Source organism: Scyliorhinus torazame, chromosome 12, assembly GCF_047496885.1.
Source record: "Scyliorhinus torazame isolate Kashiwa2021f chromosome 12, sScyTor2.1, whole genome shotgun sequence".
Classification (NCBI taxonomy): domain Eukaryota; kingdom Metazoa; phylum Chordata; class Chondrichthyes; order Carcharhiniformes; family Scyliorhinidae; genus Scyliorhinus; species Scyliorhinus torazame.
In genome coordinates this window covers 200675707-200692122 of record NC_092718.1, presented here as the reverse complement: position 1 = coordinate 200692122, position 16416 = coordinate 200675707, and the positions used below count along the sequence as shown (strand labels likewise).

At 47.8% G+C, this 16416-nt stretch overlaps 1 protein-coding gene across 7 annotated transcripts in view; it reads left to right on the top strand.

Moving 5' to 3' along the window:
• nek8 (NIMA-related kinase 8) overlaps positions 1-16416 on the top strand; it is a 110134-nt gene that overhangs the window by 34474 nt on the left and 59244 nt on the right. For all 7 annotated transcript variants that reach the window (XM_072469659.1, XM_072469653.1, XM_072469652.1 and 4 more), the window contains 2 exons: positions 9435-9643; positions 9807-9886. In XM_072469659.1, the coding sequence (XP_072325760.1) occupies positions 9435-9643; positions 9807-9886 (289 nt within the window). The remainder of the gene's footprint in view (positions 1-9434; positions 9644-9806; positions 9887-16416) is intronic.

Here is a 16416-nt window from a genome sequence, read left to right as displayed (position 1 = left end):
ACGCTGATTTGCGCCATCAACTCATTTACCTTATTCCGAATACTACGAGCATTCAGGTAAAGCACACGCATGTTGGCTTTTATACCTCTGTTTTAAATCTTAACACCTTGATCAGTAACCTCTCCTAAGTTATTTTTCCTCTTAACCTTTCTCCTAATTTTCCTTGTCGTTGAACCCATATCTTCATGTAACAACCTGCCGCGTCGCTTTCCATTTATGTTTTTACTTCCCGTTTTATTCCTTTTAGTATTACTGGGCCTATTCACCGAGTTCCCCTCAGTCACTGTACCTTATACTGTTGCCCTTTCTAAAAAAATAAATATTTTATTAAAGTTTTTCCAAAGAGTGTTTTTACATAACAAAAATAGAAATACAGATAATAAAAAATAACAATCAACATATCCCAAAGCTTACAGTGAAACTACTTACACAACAGAAAAGTTTTTCCCTTTTTTTTTTAAACAGAACAAGGTGGGTTTTGTCTCCACGCCCAACTCGCATTGTATCAACAGTACCCCCACCTGAACCCCCCCCCCCCCCAGGATGCTGCTGCTGCTGACACTTACTGCTTCCCTAGAAAGTCAAGGAAAGGTTGCCACCGCCGGGAGAACCCCATCAAGAACCCTCAAGGCGAACTTTATTCGCTCCAGGCTGAGGAACCGCGCCATATCGCTAACCCAGGTCTCCACACCCGGGGGTTTTGAGTCCCTCCACATTAACAGAATCTGTCTCCGGGCTACCAGGGAGGCAAAGGCCAGTACCTCGGCCTGTTTCGCTTCCTGCACTCCCGGATTCTCCGACACCCCAAATATCACTACTGTTGGACTTGCCGTCACCTGAGTGTCCAAAATCCTAGACATCACCCTCGCAAACCCCTGCCAGAATTCTTTAAGCGCCGGGCATGCCCAGAACATGTGGGCATGGTTCGCCGGACTCCCTGCACATCTCGGGCACCTGTCCTCCACCCCAAAAAACTTACTCATTCTTGCCGCCGTTATATGCGCCCGATGCACCACCTTAAACTGAATTAAACTGAGCCTGGCACATGATGAGTGATCACCCTGCCCAGGGCGTCGGCCCACAAGCCCTCATCCAGCTCCTCACCCAGCTCCTCCTCCCACTTGCCCTTCAACTCCTCCACTGAGGCTTCCTCCACCCCCTGCAGCTCCTGATATATGTCCGACACCTTCCCCTCCCCTATCCAGACGCCAGACACCACCCTATCCTGGATCCTACGCGGGAGCAGCAGCGGAAATGTCCCCACTTTCTAAGAAAGTCCCGAACCTGGAGGTACCTGAACACATTCCCCGGGGATAGGCCGAACCTCTCCTCCAGTGCCTGCATGCTAGGGAAAGTCCCGTCTATAAACAGGTCCCCCATCCTCCTAATACCTGCCCTATACCAGCCTTGGTATCCCCCATCCAACCTACCCGGAGCAAATCTGTGGTTATTCCGTATCGGGGTCCACACCGAGACCCCCTCCTCTCCCCTGTGTCTCCTCCACTGCCCCCAGATCCTCAGTGCCGCCGTCACCACCGGACTAGTGGTGTATCGCGCCGGCAAGAACGGCAGCAGAGCCTTAACAAGTACACCTAGACTGGTGCTTCTACACGACGCCGCCTCTACCCGTTTGAAAAAGGACTTGGGGATGAAAATGGGGAGGTACTGAAACACAAAGAGGAACCTGGGGAGAACCGTCATCTTCACAGTCTGTACCCGTCCTGCCAAGGAAAGTGGGAGCATATCCCACCTTTTAAACTCTCCCTCCATCTGCTCCACTAGCCGGGTTAAGTTGAGCCTGTGCAGGGCATCCCAGTTCCTGGCCACTTGTATCCCCAAGTACTGAAAGCTCCTCTCCACTATCCTGAGCGGGAGCTCCCTCAGTCTCTCCTCCTGGCCCCTACCGTGGACCACTCTTCCCCACGTTCAACTTATACCCCGAGAACCTCCCGAAGTCCCCCAGGATCCGCATGACCTCCCCCATCCCCTCTAACGGGTCCGAAATATACAACAGCAGGTCATCCGCGTAGAGGGAGACCCGGTGCTCCTCCCCTCCGTGCACCAGTCTCCTCCAATCCCCCGAAGTCCTGAGCCAACGGCTGTCGCCCTTTTTGATTTTTGACTATGGCTTCGCTGCCTTCCACTTTCCCTCTTGCTGCCTTTTTGTTTCTGTCCCTGTTTTACTACCTTCCGACTTCCTGCATCGGTTCCCACCCGCCTGCCACATTAGTTTAAACACTCCCCAACCGCTCTAGCAAATAGCCCCCCCTAGGACATCAGTTCCAGTCCTTCCCAAGTGTAATCTGTCCAGTTTGTACATGTCCCACCTCCCCCAGAACCGGTCCCAATGCCCCAGGAATCTGAAACTCTCCCCCTGACACCATCCCTTCAGCCACGTATTCATCCTATATATCCTGTCATTTCTACTCTGACTAGCACGTGGCACCGGTAGTAATCCTGAGATCACTACCTTCGAGGTCTGATTTCTTAACTTCCTTCCTAGCTCCCTGTATTCTGCTTTTAGGACCTCATCCTTTTTTTTTTACCTATGTCGTTTGTACTGATGTGTACCACGACCACTGGCTGTTCACCCTCCCCCTCCAGAATGTCCTGTACCCACTCTGAGACATCCTTGACCATAGCACCAGGGAGGCAACATACCATCCTGGAGTCTCGTTTGCGGCCACAGAAACGCCAGTCTATTCCCCTTACAATTGAATCCCCTATAACTATTGCACTGTCACACTTATCACCCCCTCCCCTCTGCAGCAGAACCAACCGCGGTGCCATGAGTTTGGCTGTTGCTGTTTTCCCCTGAGAGGCCATTCCCCTCATCAGTATCCAAAGCGGTATATCTGTTCTGCAGCGGAATGGTCAGGAGATTCCTTCTTTTTTTAAAAAAAAATTTAAATTAAAGGTTTTCATAAAATATCAATAACAAAATGAGAAAGAAAAAAGAACCCAACAGGGTTAAGTACAAAACACAATCTAAAAAAGCAACCCCCCAAACTCCTTCTCCCCCACCCTGTACATAAATAATTAATTAACATTAACACCCCAACTTAACACAACAGGTGTATACACCCCCTCAGACCCTCCAGCGTAAATAACATAAACAAAAATAAAGTAACCCCCCCCCCCGAGCTACTGCTGTCGTTGGCCAATGTCTATCGTTCTGCCAGAAAGTCTAAGAACGGTTGCCGCCGCCTAAAGAGCCCTTGTACCGACCCTCTCAAGAGAATTTCACCCTCTCCAATTTAATGAACCCTGCCATATCGCTGATCCAGGATTCCACGCTTGGGGGGCCTCGCATCTTTCCACTGAAGGAGAATCCTTCGCCGGGCTACCAGGGACGCAAAGGCCAGAATTCCGGCCTCATTCGCCTCCTGCACTCACGGCTCCTCTGCCACCCCAAATATTGCGAGCCCCCAGCCCGGTTTGACCCTGGATCCTACCACCCTCGACACTGTCCTCGCTACGCCCTTCCAAAATTCCTCCAGCACTGGGCATGCCCAGAACATATGGGTGTGATTTGCTGGGCTCCCTGAGCACCTAACACACTTGTCCTCACCCCCCAAGAACCGGCTCATCCTTGTCCCGGTCAGGTGTGCCCTGTGCAGCACCTTAAACTGTATGAGGCTGAGCCTCGCACACGAAGAGGAAGAGTTCACCCTCCCTAGGGCATCTGCCCACGTCCCCTCTTCGATCTCCTCTCCCAACTCCTCCTCCCACTTACCTTTCAACTCCACCACCGAGGCCTCCTCCTCCTCCTGCATCACCTGGTACGTTTCCGAGATCTTCCCCACTCCTACCCACCTCCCCGAGAGTACACTGTCCTGTACTGTGTGTGGCAGTAGCCGCGGGAATTCCACCACCTGCCGTCTGGCAAACGCCCTTACCTGTAAGTACCTGAAGGTGTTCCCCGGGGGGAGCCCATACTTCTCCTCCAGCTCACCCAAGCTCGCAAACTTCCCGTCCACAAACAGGTCCCCCAGCTTTCGTATCCCTGCCCTGTGCCACCCCGAAAACCCTCCACCTGTTCTTCCTGGGGCGAACCGGTGGTTCCCCCGTAATGGGGTCCACGCCGAGGCCCCAACTTCCCCCCTATGCCGCCTCCACTGCCCCAAATTTTGAGGGCCGCCACCACCACTGGGCTTGTGGTATACCTCCTTGGAGGGAGCGGCAGCGGCGCCGTTGCCAGCGCCCCCAAACTCGTACCCACACAGGACGCCATCTCCAGCCTCTTCCATGCAGCCCCCTCCCCCTCCATCACCCATTTGCGCACTATCGTCGCATTGGCGGCCCAGTAGTACCCACAGAGGTTGGGTAGCGCCAGCCCCCCCCCATATCTCTACTCCACTTCTCACCCTCGGAGTCCCTCGCGCCCACATAAACCCCATTATACTCCTGTTAACCCGCCTGAGAAAAGCCTTCGGGATAAACACGGGGAGGCACTGGAACAGGAACAAAAACCTTGGGAGCACCGTCATGTCCGCATAAAGCGACCCCCTATGCTCCTCCCCACCCCGCATCAACCCCCTCCAGTTCCTCGACTCTCTCAGTGCCATAGCCAGGGGTTCAATCGCCAATGCGAAGAGCAGGGGGGACAGGGGACACCCCTGTCTCGTCCCTCGGTGCAACCGAAAGTACTCGGACCTCCTCCTATTTGTGGCCACACTCGCCATCGGGACCTCATACAACAGCCTAACCCACCTGACAAACCCCTCACCAAACCCAAACCTCTTCAGCACCTCCCACAGGTACCCCCACTCTACCCTATCGAAGGCTGTCTCAGCGTCCATCGCCACCACTATCTCTGCCTCCCCCTCACTCGCCAGCATCATGATAACGTTCAAAAGCCTCCGCACATTCGCGTTCAACTGTCTCCCCTTCACAAACCCCATCTGGTCTTCATGGATGATCTGCGGCACACAATCCTCAATCCTCGTGGCTAAGACCTTCGCCAGCACTTTGGCATCTACATTTAGCAAGGAAATCGGTCTGTAAGACCCACATTGCAGGGGATCCTTGTCCCGCTTCAGGATCAAGGAGATCAGTGCCCGGGACAACATCGGGGGTACAGCCCCTCCCCTCCCTTGCCTCATTAAAGGTCCTAACTAACAGCGGGCCCAACAGGTCCATATATTTTTTATAGAACTCGACTGGGAAACCGTCCGGCCCCGGTGCCTTCCCCGCCTGCATGCTTCCTATCCCTTTGATCAGCTCCTCCAGCCCAATCGGGGCCCCCAGTCCCGCCACCAGTCCCTCTTCCACCTTTGGAAACCTCAATTGGTCCAGGAAACGGCCCATCCCTCCCTCCTCCCATGGGGGCTCGGATCGGTACTATTCCTCGTAGAAGTCCCTGAAGACCCCATTGATGCCAACCCCACCCCACTCCGCATCACGCTCGCTCCCCTGTCCTTAACTCCCCCAATCTCCCTAGCTGATGCGCCATCATCCGGCTTGCCTTTTCCCCATACTCGTAGACTGCACCTCCGCTTTCCTGGTGGTTACCAGGTCGAATTCGGCCTGGAGGCTGAGCCTCTTCCTCAACAATCCTTCCTCAGGCTCTTCCGCATACCTCCTGTCTACCCTCACCATCTCCCCCACCAGTCTCTCCCTCTCCCCCCGCTCCCTCCGCTCCTTGTGGGCCCTAATGGAGATCAGCTCTCCCCTCACCACCGCCTTCAGTGCCTCCCATACCATCCCCACTCGGACTTCCCCGTTGTCGTTGGTCTCCAAGTACCTCTCTATACTTCCTCGGACCTGCTCGCTCACCTCCTCATCCGCCAACAGTCCCACCGCCAAGCGCCACAGCGGGCGCTAGTCCCTCTCCTCCCCCATCTCCAAGTCCACCCAATGTGGGGCGTGGTCCGAAACGGCTATTGCCGAATACTCGGTATACTCTACTCCAGCTATCAGCGCCCTACTCAAAATGAAAAAGGTCGATTCGAGAATAAGCCTTATGTACATGTGAGAAGAATGAAAATTCCCTAGTCCCCGGCCTTGCAAATCTCCAAGGGTCCACCCCTCCCATTTTGGTCAGGAGATTCCTGCACTACCTGCCTCACTCTCTTGCTCTGTCTGATGGCCACCCATTCCCTTCCTGCCTGCGTTGTCTGAGCCTGCGGTGTGACCAACTCTATACGTGCTATCCACGATGCTCTCCGACTCATGGATGCTCCACAGTGTCTCCAGCCGCCACTCCAGCTCTGAAACTTGAGCTTTCAGGAGCTGTAACTGGAGACACGCTGACCCCGGGGACTGGAACTGTCCCCAGCCTGACACATGGAGCAAGAGGAGCAGACCACGCCTTGGAGCTGTCCTGCCATGATTTATTCCTTTAAATTAAACTTTTGAAATTAAACTTTAGAAAGATGTTTTTGTGTCGAATTAGATCCAATTTCCTGTATACTATTTAATTAGCTTTATCCCTGAGTATTTATCTTGCTTGCTCTGACAACAAATTAAATAGTTATTTAATTGAAATTTAAAAAGTTATTTAATTAAAATTTTAAAGTTATTTAAATCAATTTAAAAATAGTAATTTAAACCCACCCAAAATAATTATTTAAGTGAGATTTAAAAAATAGTAATTCAAATCAACATGCAGACTCCACACAGTGACCCAAACCGGGAATCAAACCCTGGTCCCTGGTGCTGTGAAGCAACAGTGCTAATCACCGTGCAACTCTTTTAATAAGCAGGGTTGAATTTCACTATATAATTCCACTGCAGAATTAGGCGACCATCCAAATTTGTGGCCTGTACTCTATATTTTGCTGCTGAATAGAACAGGTTTTGTTCCATATGGTGCTGCATTACTGAAGGCACCTGACCAAATATCACCTGAAATGTCTGATTTAGTGCACGACAACAAAGATTGATTCGTCAGAATGCACATATTAATTTGATGACCTCCAAATCATGAGATGATTGCTTTTGCAGAGTGTATTTAGAATGTAATGTAGAATTAAACCTTGTTTTTAAAATTAGAGTTCCCAATTCATTTTTTCCAATTAAGGGGCAATTTAGCGTGGCCAATCCACCTACCCTGCACATCTTTGGGTTGTGGGGATGAAACCCACGCAAACACGGGGAGAATGTGCGAACTCCACACGGACAGTGACCCAGAACCGGGATCGAACCTGAGACCTCGGCGCAGTGAGGCAGCAGTGCGATGCCATCATGCTGCCCACGGATTAAACCTTGTAAAAAGATTAGAATCGTAGAGTCCCTACAGTGCAGAAGAAGGCCATTTGGCCCGTTGAGTCTACACTGACCCTCTGAAAGAGCCCCCTGCCTAGGCCCGCTCCCCCATCCTATCCTCGTAACCCCACCTAACCTTTTGGACACTAAGGGATAATTTATAATTGTCCATCCGCCTAACCTACACATCTTTGGACATGTGGGAAGAAATCGGAGGATCCGGAGGAAATCCACGCAAAGGCGGGGAGAATGTGCAATCTCCACACAGACACCAAGATTGGAATTGAACGCGAGGCTTTGGAGCTGCGAGGCAGCAATGCTAACCACCGTTCCGCCCTAGACTAAATAAACTGATTAAGAGAGCAGTTTATTTGAAAGTAAATAGTTACAGGTGCCCATGTCCTTCTGCTGGAGGTTGTAATCAGAGGATGGATTAAGTAGGTGATGACACCTGTAATATTGCCCTTTTCCCATTTAGTTTTTTACTATGATGTATATAATTTTTAAGCATCCCTGAAATGCAAAAGCAAGGAAAAATGATTGGGTAATATGAGCATTTTCATTCCAAATATGGAGATTGAAACCTTAACGTTGTTTGGCAGCTAAGTTATATTCTGTAAAGAAGCATTATCTCTGCAGTGAATCGAACCATTATAAGATTGAGAAACCGATACATACATATAATTTAAAACATTGAGAAGAAGGAAATAATTTGGAGTAACACTGTATACGGGGCTGGTTTAGCACAGGGCTAAATCACTGGCTTTGAAAGCAGACCAGCAGCACGGTTCAATTCCCGTACCAGCCTCCCCGAACAGGCGCCGGAATGTGGCGACTAGGGGCTTTTCACAGTAACTTCACTTGAAGCCTACTTGCGACAATAAGCGATTTTCATTAGGGGCTGGTTTAGCACACTGGGCTAAATCGTTGGCTTTTAAAACAGACCAAGGCAGGCCAGCAGCACGGTTCAATTCCCATACCAGCCTCCCCGAATAGGCGCCGGAATATGGCGACTAAGGGCTTTTCACAGTAACTTCATTTGAAGCCTACTTGTGACAAGCAAATTTCATTTCATTCATTCATATAGGGCAACCTCCTTTGATGAATGTGATGGAGGGAACTAACTTGGTAGATTTTCAGACAGTCTTGCAACCTCCCGTGCAGAAACCTGAAAGTTTTCCTCCCATCCTGACTTGGAAATATATTGCCATTCCTCCACTGTTTCTGGGTCAAAATCTTGGAACTCCCGCCTTATCACACTTTCTGGGTACCTACACCTCGGCGACTGCAGCGGTTCAAGAAGACAGCTTGAGACCTTCTCAAGGGCAATTGGGGATGGACAATAAATGCTGGCCTAGCCAGCGAAGCCCACATCCCGTAAATGAATATTTTATAAAGTACATTCCAAGAAACAAAAGAAACTGTATTTGCTGAACAAGTAATGAAAGGAATGGGTGGTGCGTTTATTCAAGACTGTCCTTTGAAGATATTGGTGGCTAATGGGGTTGCCAGGCATCAGGAGTGTGCATGATGGAGGTTCTGCTAGTTGTGAAAATATTGTTAATAATGAGAATGAAAATGGAGTTCAGCATGAGAAGGTCAGTGCTTTCAGCTAATGCAGCTTTCTGACTCACTTTTTTTTGAAGAAGCTGCAATAAAATACTTTTGACAAGGCAAGGCGATTGAAAAGGCATATTGAGGCGATAAAGATTTTACATTAAAAATTTCAGTAGAGGCTCTGAAAAGATTTTTTTTATATGCTAAAAGGACTGATAAATGGGATGCGAAGTAATGCCAGTGGTGAGATCTGAAAAACATTTCCACAAATCAGGCTGACCAGATAACTGCTGTGAGGAAGTGGGTATATTTAATGCACCTTACTGTTGGCCATAACATTCTAATTATAAGATTTGTATGTTATCAGAAGAAAATATAGAATATTTTCTAGCCAGGAAAATGTAGATAAAGTTCTTGTAACTTAACACAGGATGAAATACGGGTTGATGAGTAATTTTTATTCCAGTGGCATTTTTCTATTGGAGCGACGATAAACCTGGAAAAGAGTAGAATTTCAGCCTGTTACTCTGACATTTGAATAGAGTTATTTAATGCAGGCTGTTGTTGAATGCTAGAATCTGGGCTGCTTTTGTTCAACTAAAGGAAAGAAATTCAGCAAGGTGGATCGATATCTTTCACACCTATTCAACTTTTGACTGTCTTTCCAGAATCTGCCAGCTCTCGTGCTGAAGATCATGAGCGGTACATTTGCCCCCATATCTGACCAGTACAGCCCTGAGCTGCGCCAACTGATTTTGAGCATGTTGAGCCTTGACCCCTCCAAACGCCCTCAGCTCAGTGAGATAATGGCTCAGTCAATTTGCATTCGGGCTCTTCTGAATCTCTACACTGACATTGGCAGTGTCAAGATGAGGAGGTAAGTGGCCAAAACTCATTCACTGCCTGAATATGCGCGTATTTTGCATACCTTTCTCAATGTCATTTTTAGTCCCAATTTCTTTGCACGTCCGGTTTTATATTGTGAGTTTATCAGAAGGACTGAATGGAAATTAAAGCAGGCTGCAATTTGTTTTTGACAGAATTGAAAAACCATTATCGACAGTAGCACCTGCTTCCCACCGGCGGGCTGGTGGAAGGGTGAACAGTGCTAGGTCAAGAGGTAAGGAGAAAGCTGCGGCAGGCAGGGAGACCGGTTTATTTGAAATTAAAGTGATCTCCAGCAGTTGGCTAAATACCCACACGTACCAAAGCATTGATGCTTGTAGTGCATTTCTTCAAGTACCCTTTTTAAAAAATTGTTCTTGGGATGTCGGCATTTATGCCCTGAAAGAATGGTGATGGGTCATCTGAATGATTTTTTTTCAGCTGAGTAGTTTTCTAGGTCACACTACAGGACATAGGGTGGGATTTTCCAGCCCTCTCCGTCGCTGGAATCGTCCTGTCCTGCCGAAAGTTAATAGATCTTTGACTGGGCCACCAAACCTCCCACAGTGGGCCGTGCCACAATGGGGTGGAAAATCGCAGCCTTTGTGTCAGCCGCTAGAGTCACGCGCTGGCCGGATGAAGGGCACTAGCGAAGCAGTTCTCTGGATGCTGGAACCTGAAACTAAAACAGAAAACGCTGGACAATCTCAGCAGGTCTGACAGCATCTGTGGCGAGAGAACGGAGCTAACGTTTCGAGTCTGGATGACTCTTTGACAAAGCTTTGACAAAGAGTCATCCAGACTTGAGACGTTAGCCCCATTCTCTCTCCAGAGATGCTGTCAGACCTGCTGAGATTATCCAGGTTTTTATGACAACCTGGCAATTCATTGGCTAATAGCTATACAAACTTTCAGATTTCTTGATTTCTGGATTATGGATGAGCATCGTAAACCACTACACAACCACGTTTCACCTTTTGTCTTGCCTCTCATAACTCACTGTATTTATAATTTACATTGTGCACTTCTGTCTGACTTCCAACATGTATAGAACCTGCTGTGTTAAGAATGCTTCCTATTAAGTGAGAAGTCATGGAATCCCTACAGTGTAGAAGGAGGCCACTTGGCCCATCGAGTCTGCACCTACCCTCTGAAACAGCACCCTACCTAGAACCACTCCCCCACCCTACCTGCATGACTCCATCTAACCACATCTTTAGACAGTGGGAGGAAACCGGAGCACCTGGAGGAAACCCACACAGACACAGGGAGAACGTGGAAACTCCGCACAGCCACCCAAGGCCAGAATTATACCCGGGTCTCTGGTGCTGTCAGGCACAGTGCTAGCCACTTTGCCACCATGGACTGGAAGGGAGTTATGAGGCTTTCCATTAACTCCTTTTAGCGAGGTCCATCTGATACCTGGCATAGCAAATTACACACATGACTGGTAATTATGGGATATTTATTGGTGGGCAACATTGTGATGTAGAAACATGCCGCTGATCTTGGGCGACATGGTGACACAGTGGTTAGCACTGCTGCCTCACGCGCTGAGGACCCGGGTTTGATCCCGGCCCCGGGTCACTGTCCGTGTGGAGTTTGCAAATTCTCCCCAAGTCTGTATGGGTCTCGCCCCCACAACCCAAAGATGTGCAGGGTAGGAAGATTGGCCACGCTAAATTGCCCCTTAATTGGGAAAAATGAATTGGGTACTCTAAATGTAAAAAAAATGTAAATGCTGATCTTTCGCACTTTGCACTGTTTGGAAGTAGTTAGTGCGGAGGGAACCAAAGGTCCTAAATGTCTTCTGGGGCTTTAATTTTAACCAAGTGAGATACCATTGTGTCTGTGAATTAGTTGCAAGTGGAATGACATTTACAGCAGTATTTATAGCAAGCTACTTATTTCACAACAAAACAAACAGAAACTCTGTCTAATTAGATTCTACAAGCTGCAGCAAAGTCTCCCAATAAAAGCAAGGTTATTTCTCCAGCAAAGTGAAGTGAGTGGAGGATGGTTACATAATACACACTACATGCATAAACCACACAGAGGGAATTACCCAATTACCTCCATTTCTAACTGGGAATAGTGAAGTCTCTGTATATAGCCTGACTTTAATTCTGCATATATGTACTGCATGTAGATGGCTACGTGGAGGTGTGTTGGGGGCAATATTGGCTGTAGCCATAAAAGGAGAAGGAGGATGTCTGGACATATCCTGGGCCATGGAGGTGGTCTTCATCATTAAAAGGGCATTTTCAGGACCTACAAGTGGATAATTCGCTTCCACCTCTTCATTTCTTTTATTTCTTTATTTTTTTCTTCCAAGTCGTCGGGAGGTGACATGTAGGGGAGAAGTTGCACATGAGGTGGCTCCAATCAGAAAACTTTATTTAAGGCCTTTTTGCCCAATATTTGGAGAAACCTTGAGCTCAAGTTTTTATTGATGGGTTTAGTGTCCCACATCAAAGGGATGCTCAAAAAGTACTGAACCAGGCAGCAGAAAAAGAAAAAACCTGCATTGAATTTGAAAGCTTCGAGGGTCCTGTCTGGAACCGAAAGTAGCGGATGTTGTTGTAGTATCAGGTTCCACTCCACTAACAGTTGAGATTTTAGTGGCGGAGCTACAGAAATTACGCCGGGAGGTCTCGGGGGACCATGAGAAGACGATTTGAGGCAGCAATGTCCTTGATTCGAGCGGCCTTGGCTAAGCTGCACGAGGTGGGGAAGGTGCAGGTTGTGGAGCTGAAAGAGGTGGGGGTGGCTCTGCCGAGGCAGAGTGATCAGATCACCGCCCTGGATGGTGAGATGGCTCGGGTGGCGGCCGATAACAAAATATTGAGGGCCAAAGTGGACAATTTGGAAAATCAGTCTCATAGACAGAACTTGAGGGTGGCTGGGTTGCCGGACGGGGTCTAGAGGACCAGAGCCCGACAAAGTTAATGTTGCAGTTGTTTTGGAAGATGGTGGGGAGTGGGGGGGGGTTTGGAAATGGTGACCCCTCCCGAGCTGGATCGTGCCCACAGGTCGTTGAGGCAGAAGCCCTGTGCAGGTGAACAACTGCGTGCAATCGTCTTGCGCTTTCACAGCTTTCAGGACAAGAAGAGTTTCACGGTGGGCAAAGGATCATCGTGATTGCAGATGGGAGGATCGTGCAGTGAGAATTTATCAGGATGTTGGAGCGGAGCTGGCCAAGAGGCATGCTGCATTTAACAAGGCCAAGGCTGCATTGTATCGCAGTAAGGTTCAATTTGGCGTGGTTTACCCCACATGCTTTCATGTGACTTTTTTTAAAAAAACTATTACTTTTAGATTCCAGAGGACGCTGAAGTGTTCGTGGAGAGAAATGGACTGGGGCGAGATAAATGTTTTTTTGCATTGGCTGGGTGATTCTGTATGGAGGCGAATGGGTGATTTCTGGTTTTTGGATGGGGTGTTTATTGGGTGGTTTTGGAGTTTTTTCTTAATGGGGAATTTTATTGTAGGGGTTGGAGGGATGGGGCTGACTATTATTCAGGTTTCTTTCTGTGTTTTTTTTTCTCTCTTTCCTTTGGAGATAATAAAGTTGGTTTTGGGAGGCGGGGGGGGCTGGTTCGTATTTGGGACTTTTGATGAAGGATACTCTGTGTGGGGGCCGTCCCATTAGCTAAGATCCTGGCCATGGGTCACTGTCTGTGTGGAGTTTGCACGTTCTCCCCATGTCTACATGGGTCTCACCCCCACTACCCAAAGATGTGCAGGGTAGGTGGATTGACCACATCTAATTGCCCCTTAATTGGAAAAAAAAATAATTGGGTACTCTAAATTTATTTTAAAGAGTAATTGTTCTTTGAATATGCTTGTAGATTTGAAGAACGTTTCTTAATAAAAATGTATTTTAAAAAATATTTTCTCTTCTAAAATGTCACATCTCATATTTCTCCACATTCATTTTATCTGACATTTATCTTTACAATCTACCAATTTCACTCTGCCTTCCCGAAGTATGTAGAATATTGAATTAGATAGCCAGGAGAGTGGAATACAAATCAGAGGATATCATGATCAAACTGACCATTTTATTTTGGTCAAGATTTTCAAGCTCGGTGGACTGAATTATGAAGAATAGGCTCAAGCAACGTGACATTTTTCCTGGCTTAAACGTTCATCTGAGTTGTGATATTGTAGAATTACAAGGATGGAATACTCCATCAAATTAAACTGGCGCATAGGATGGGAGCGGGAGAATTAAAGATGCAGCTTGTATAAAACAAATAGTAAATTTGGGGCTCATATCAGGAAATTATTCCTCATTGTTATTTTTAAAAATAAATTTAGACTACCCAATTATTTTTCTTTCTAATTAAGGGGCAAATAGTGCAGCCAATCACCTACCCTGCACATCTTTGGGTTGTGGGGGTGAGACCCATGCAACACAGGGAGAATGCGCAAACTCCACACAGACAGTGACCCAGAGCCGGGATCGAACCTGGGACCTCGGCGCCATGAGGCAGCAGTGCTAACCACTGGGCCACCGTGCTGTTATGATGGGAGGATTGACACTGGGCCACCCTCACTGTTATGATGGGATGGGAGGATTGACACATTCTCCCCGTGTCTGCGTGGGTCTCACCCCCACGACCCAATGATATGCAGGGTAGGTGGATTGGCCACGCTAAATTGCCCCCTAATTGGAAAAAAAATAATTGGGCACTCTAAATTTAAAAATAAATCATGGGAGGATTGTGCAGTTCATCTAGCCCCACTTCTCCACAGGTTGCAACATTAGTATAACTTTAATTCAGTCACCAACAAAATAGCTAATTGTTTATCTTCACCCTGAATAAAAAAGACTTTAGCCAGGCTTTATTTAAAAACTGCAGAGTGATTGATTTAAATGCAAAAACTGGTTACCACACAATCGTAATCTGGAAGTATAGCCACTTATTCTTTTTAAAATTCCCCAATGCATGTGTGCATACAGATATGCACACACATTGCTGCCAAAAGGGCGGTTGAGGAGTACACTTCGGGGAGGAAAAAAGAACAACATTTGTAGGATTTTGATGCTGTCGATCTGGAGTTCCCTCGTGTGCAGACAGATCGCTCGTCCCGGTCAAGACCCGGGGTTTCTCACGAAATTAGCTTCGGCTGGATAAATCCTTCTCGTCTTCGCCTCTCTGGTTTCCTTTCCAAATATAAACAAGTTCCACTGCGATGAGGATTCTTAGAAGGATACTGACAATCTCACGGTTTCAGGCAAGGCAACGAGAATTTTAAGCTGGTTAGCTTTTCCCCTTCTCCACTCATTCCCAGCTGAATTCTTTTTTAAATTCAAAACTTATACCTCACCTCTGTCATGTGTTTTTCAGTAAATCACTAGCCTTTGCCTTTAAACCAGTTTATTTTCCATCAATTAAACTAATTGCAGCGCAAACAGCTCTTTCTCCCCCTCCCCCTCTCATGAACCATGCTGGTCAGGTGATTTCTTGGTAAAGGCATGCTTGGTCCCAGCCAAAGGTGAGCATATGGGGTGGAATTCTTCGTTTCTCATTGTGGCTTCACAGCGCCAGGATCCCATGTTCGATTCCCGGCTTGGGTCACTGTCTGTGCGGAGTCTGCACGTTCTCCCCGTGTCTTCGTGGGTTTCCTCCGGGTGCTCCGGCTTCCTCCCACAGTCCAAAGACGTGCAGGTGAGGTGGATTGGCCATGCTGAATTGCCCTTAGTGTCCAAAAAGGTTAGTAGGGTGTTATGGGCGAGGCGTTTTCAGAACCCCAAAATATATCATGGAGTTCAACCAACCTCTCCCTTTAATGTATTTGTTGCTTTACAATTGTGGGATTACAATTATGGACGTGGGTTTTTAAACACAAAACAATGTTTATTCCATGAACTCAACTTAACATCTTAAATAAACACTGGATCTCTTGACACCCCTTACTTCAAAGATAACTCAGAAAATATTGCAACAGTAAATAATTCCTCAAAATGTTCCTTCAAACTTCCAAGAGACTTAACACCTTTAAACAGAATCACATCAGGTTAAAGGCTTTACATTTATGGGTTTAAATCACCCAAATGATCCAGAGATAGTCTTTCATGGCAGAGATCCAGCTCACTGCAAACACCGACACTCCCAAGCTCTTTTCAAACTGCAAAACTAAACTGCAAAATGGCTGACCTGACCTCAGCTCCTCCCACTCTCTGACATCACTGTTTTCTTTTTTTTTAAATGTTTTTATTCTCTATTTTCACATTTTCCTTCAAAGTTTACACCCCACCCACAATCAGTAAATGGTAACAAATACAAAATCAATCCCCTTAACAATACCAACGATCCCATCCTCCCACCACCCCAAACAACGGCCCACCTGTCAATATATGCATCCAATAAAACAAACCCTCCCACGGTGGAAACAAAAAACAAAGGAGATAAAGAAAAAGGAGTCCGGGACCGCCCATGGTCACCATTAACCTATAGAGTCCACCCCCCCCCCACCCCCACACTCAACGCCATCCAACCTCTGTAAGAGTACCGTACATGATACCCAAGAGTTGGAAACACCACCCCCCCCAGTCTCCAACTCCACCCATCCACTGCCTCTTGGAAAACTCCTCCCCCAACCTTGGTTCCTTCACCCCAACTTTCCACCCCGGCTAGACCACTCGGACCCTGTTCTGCCAGGCTCCGATGGTCGTAGCCCCTCCCCCCACCTCACTCCTGTTCACTGGCCGGCTTAAACCGGCCTGCGTGGAGGCCCCCGCCCGAGTCCCTTTCC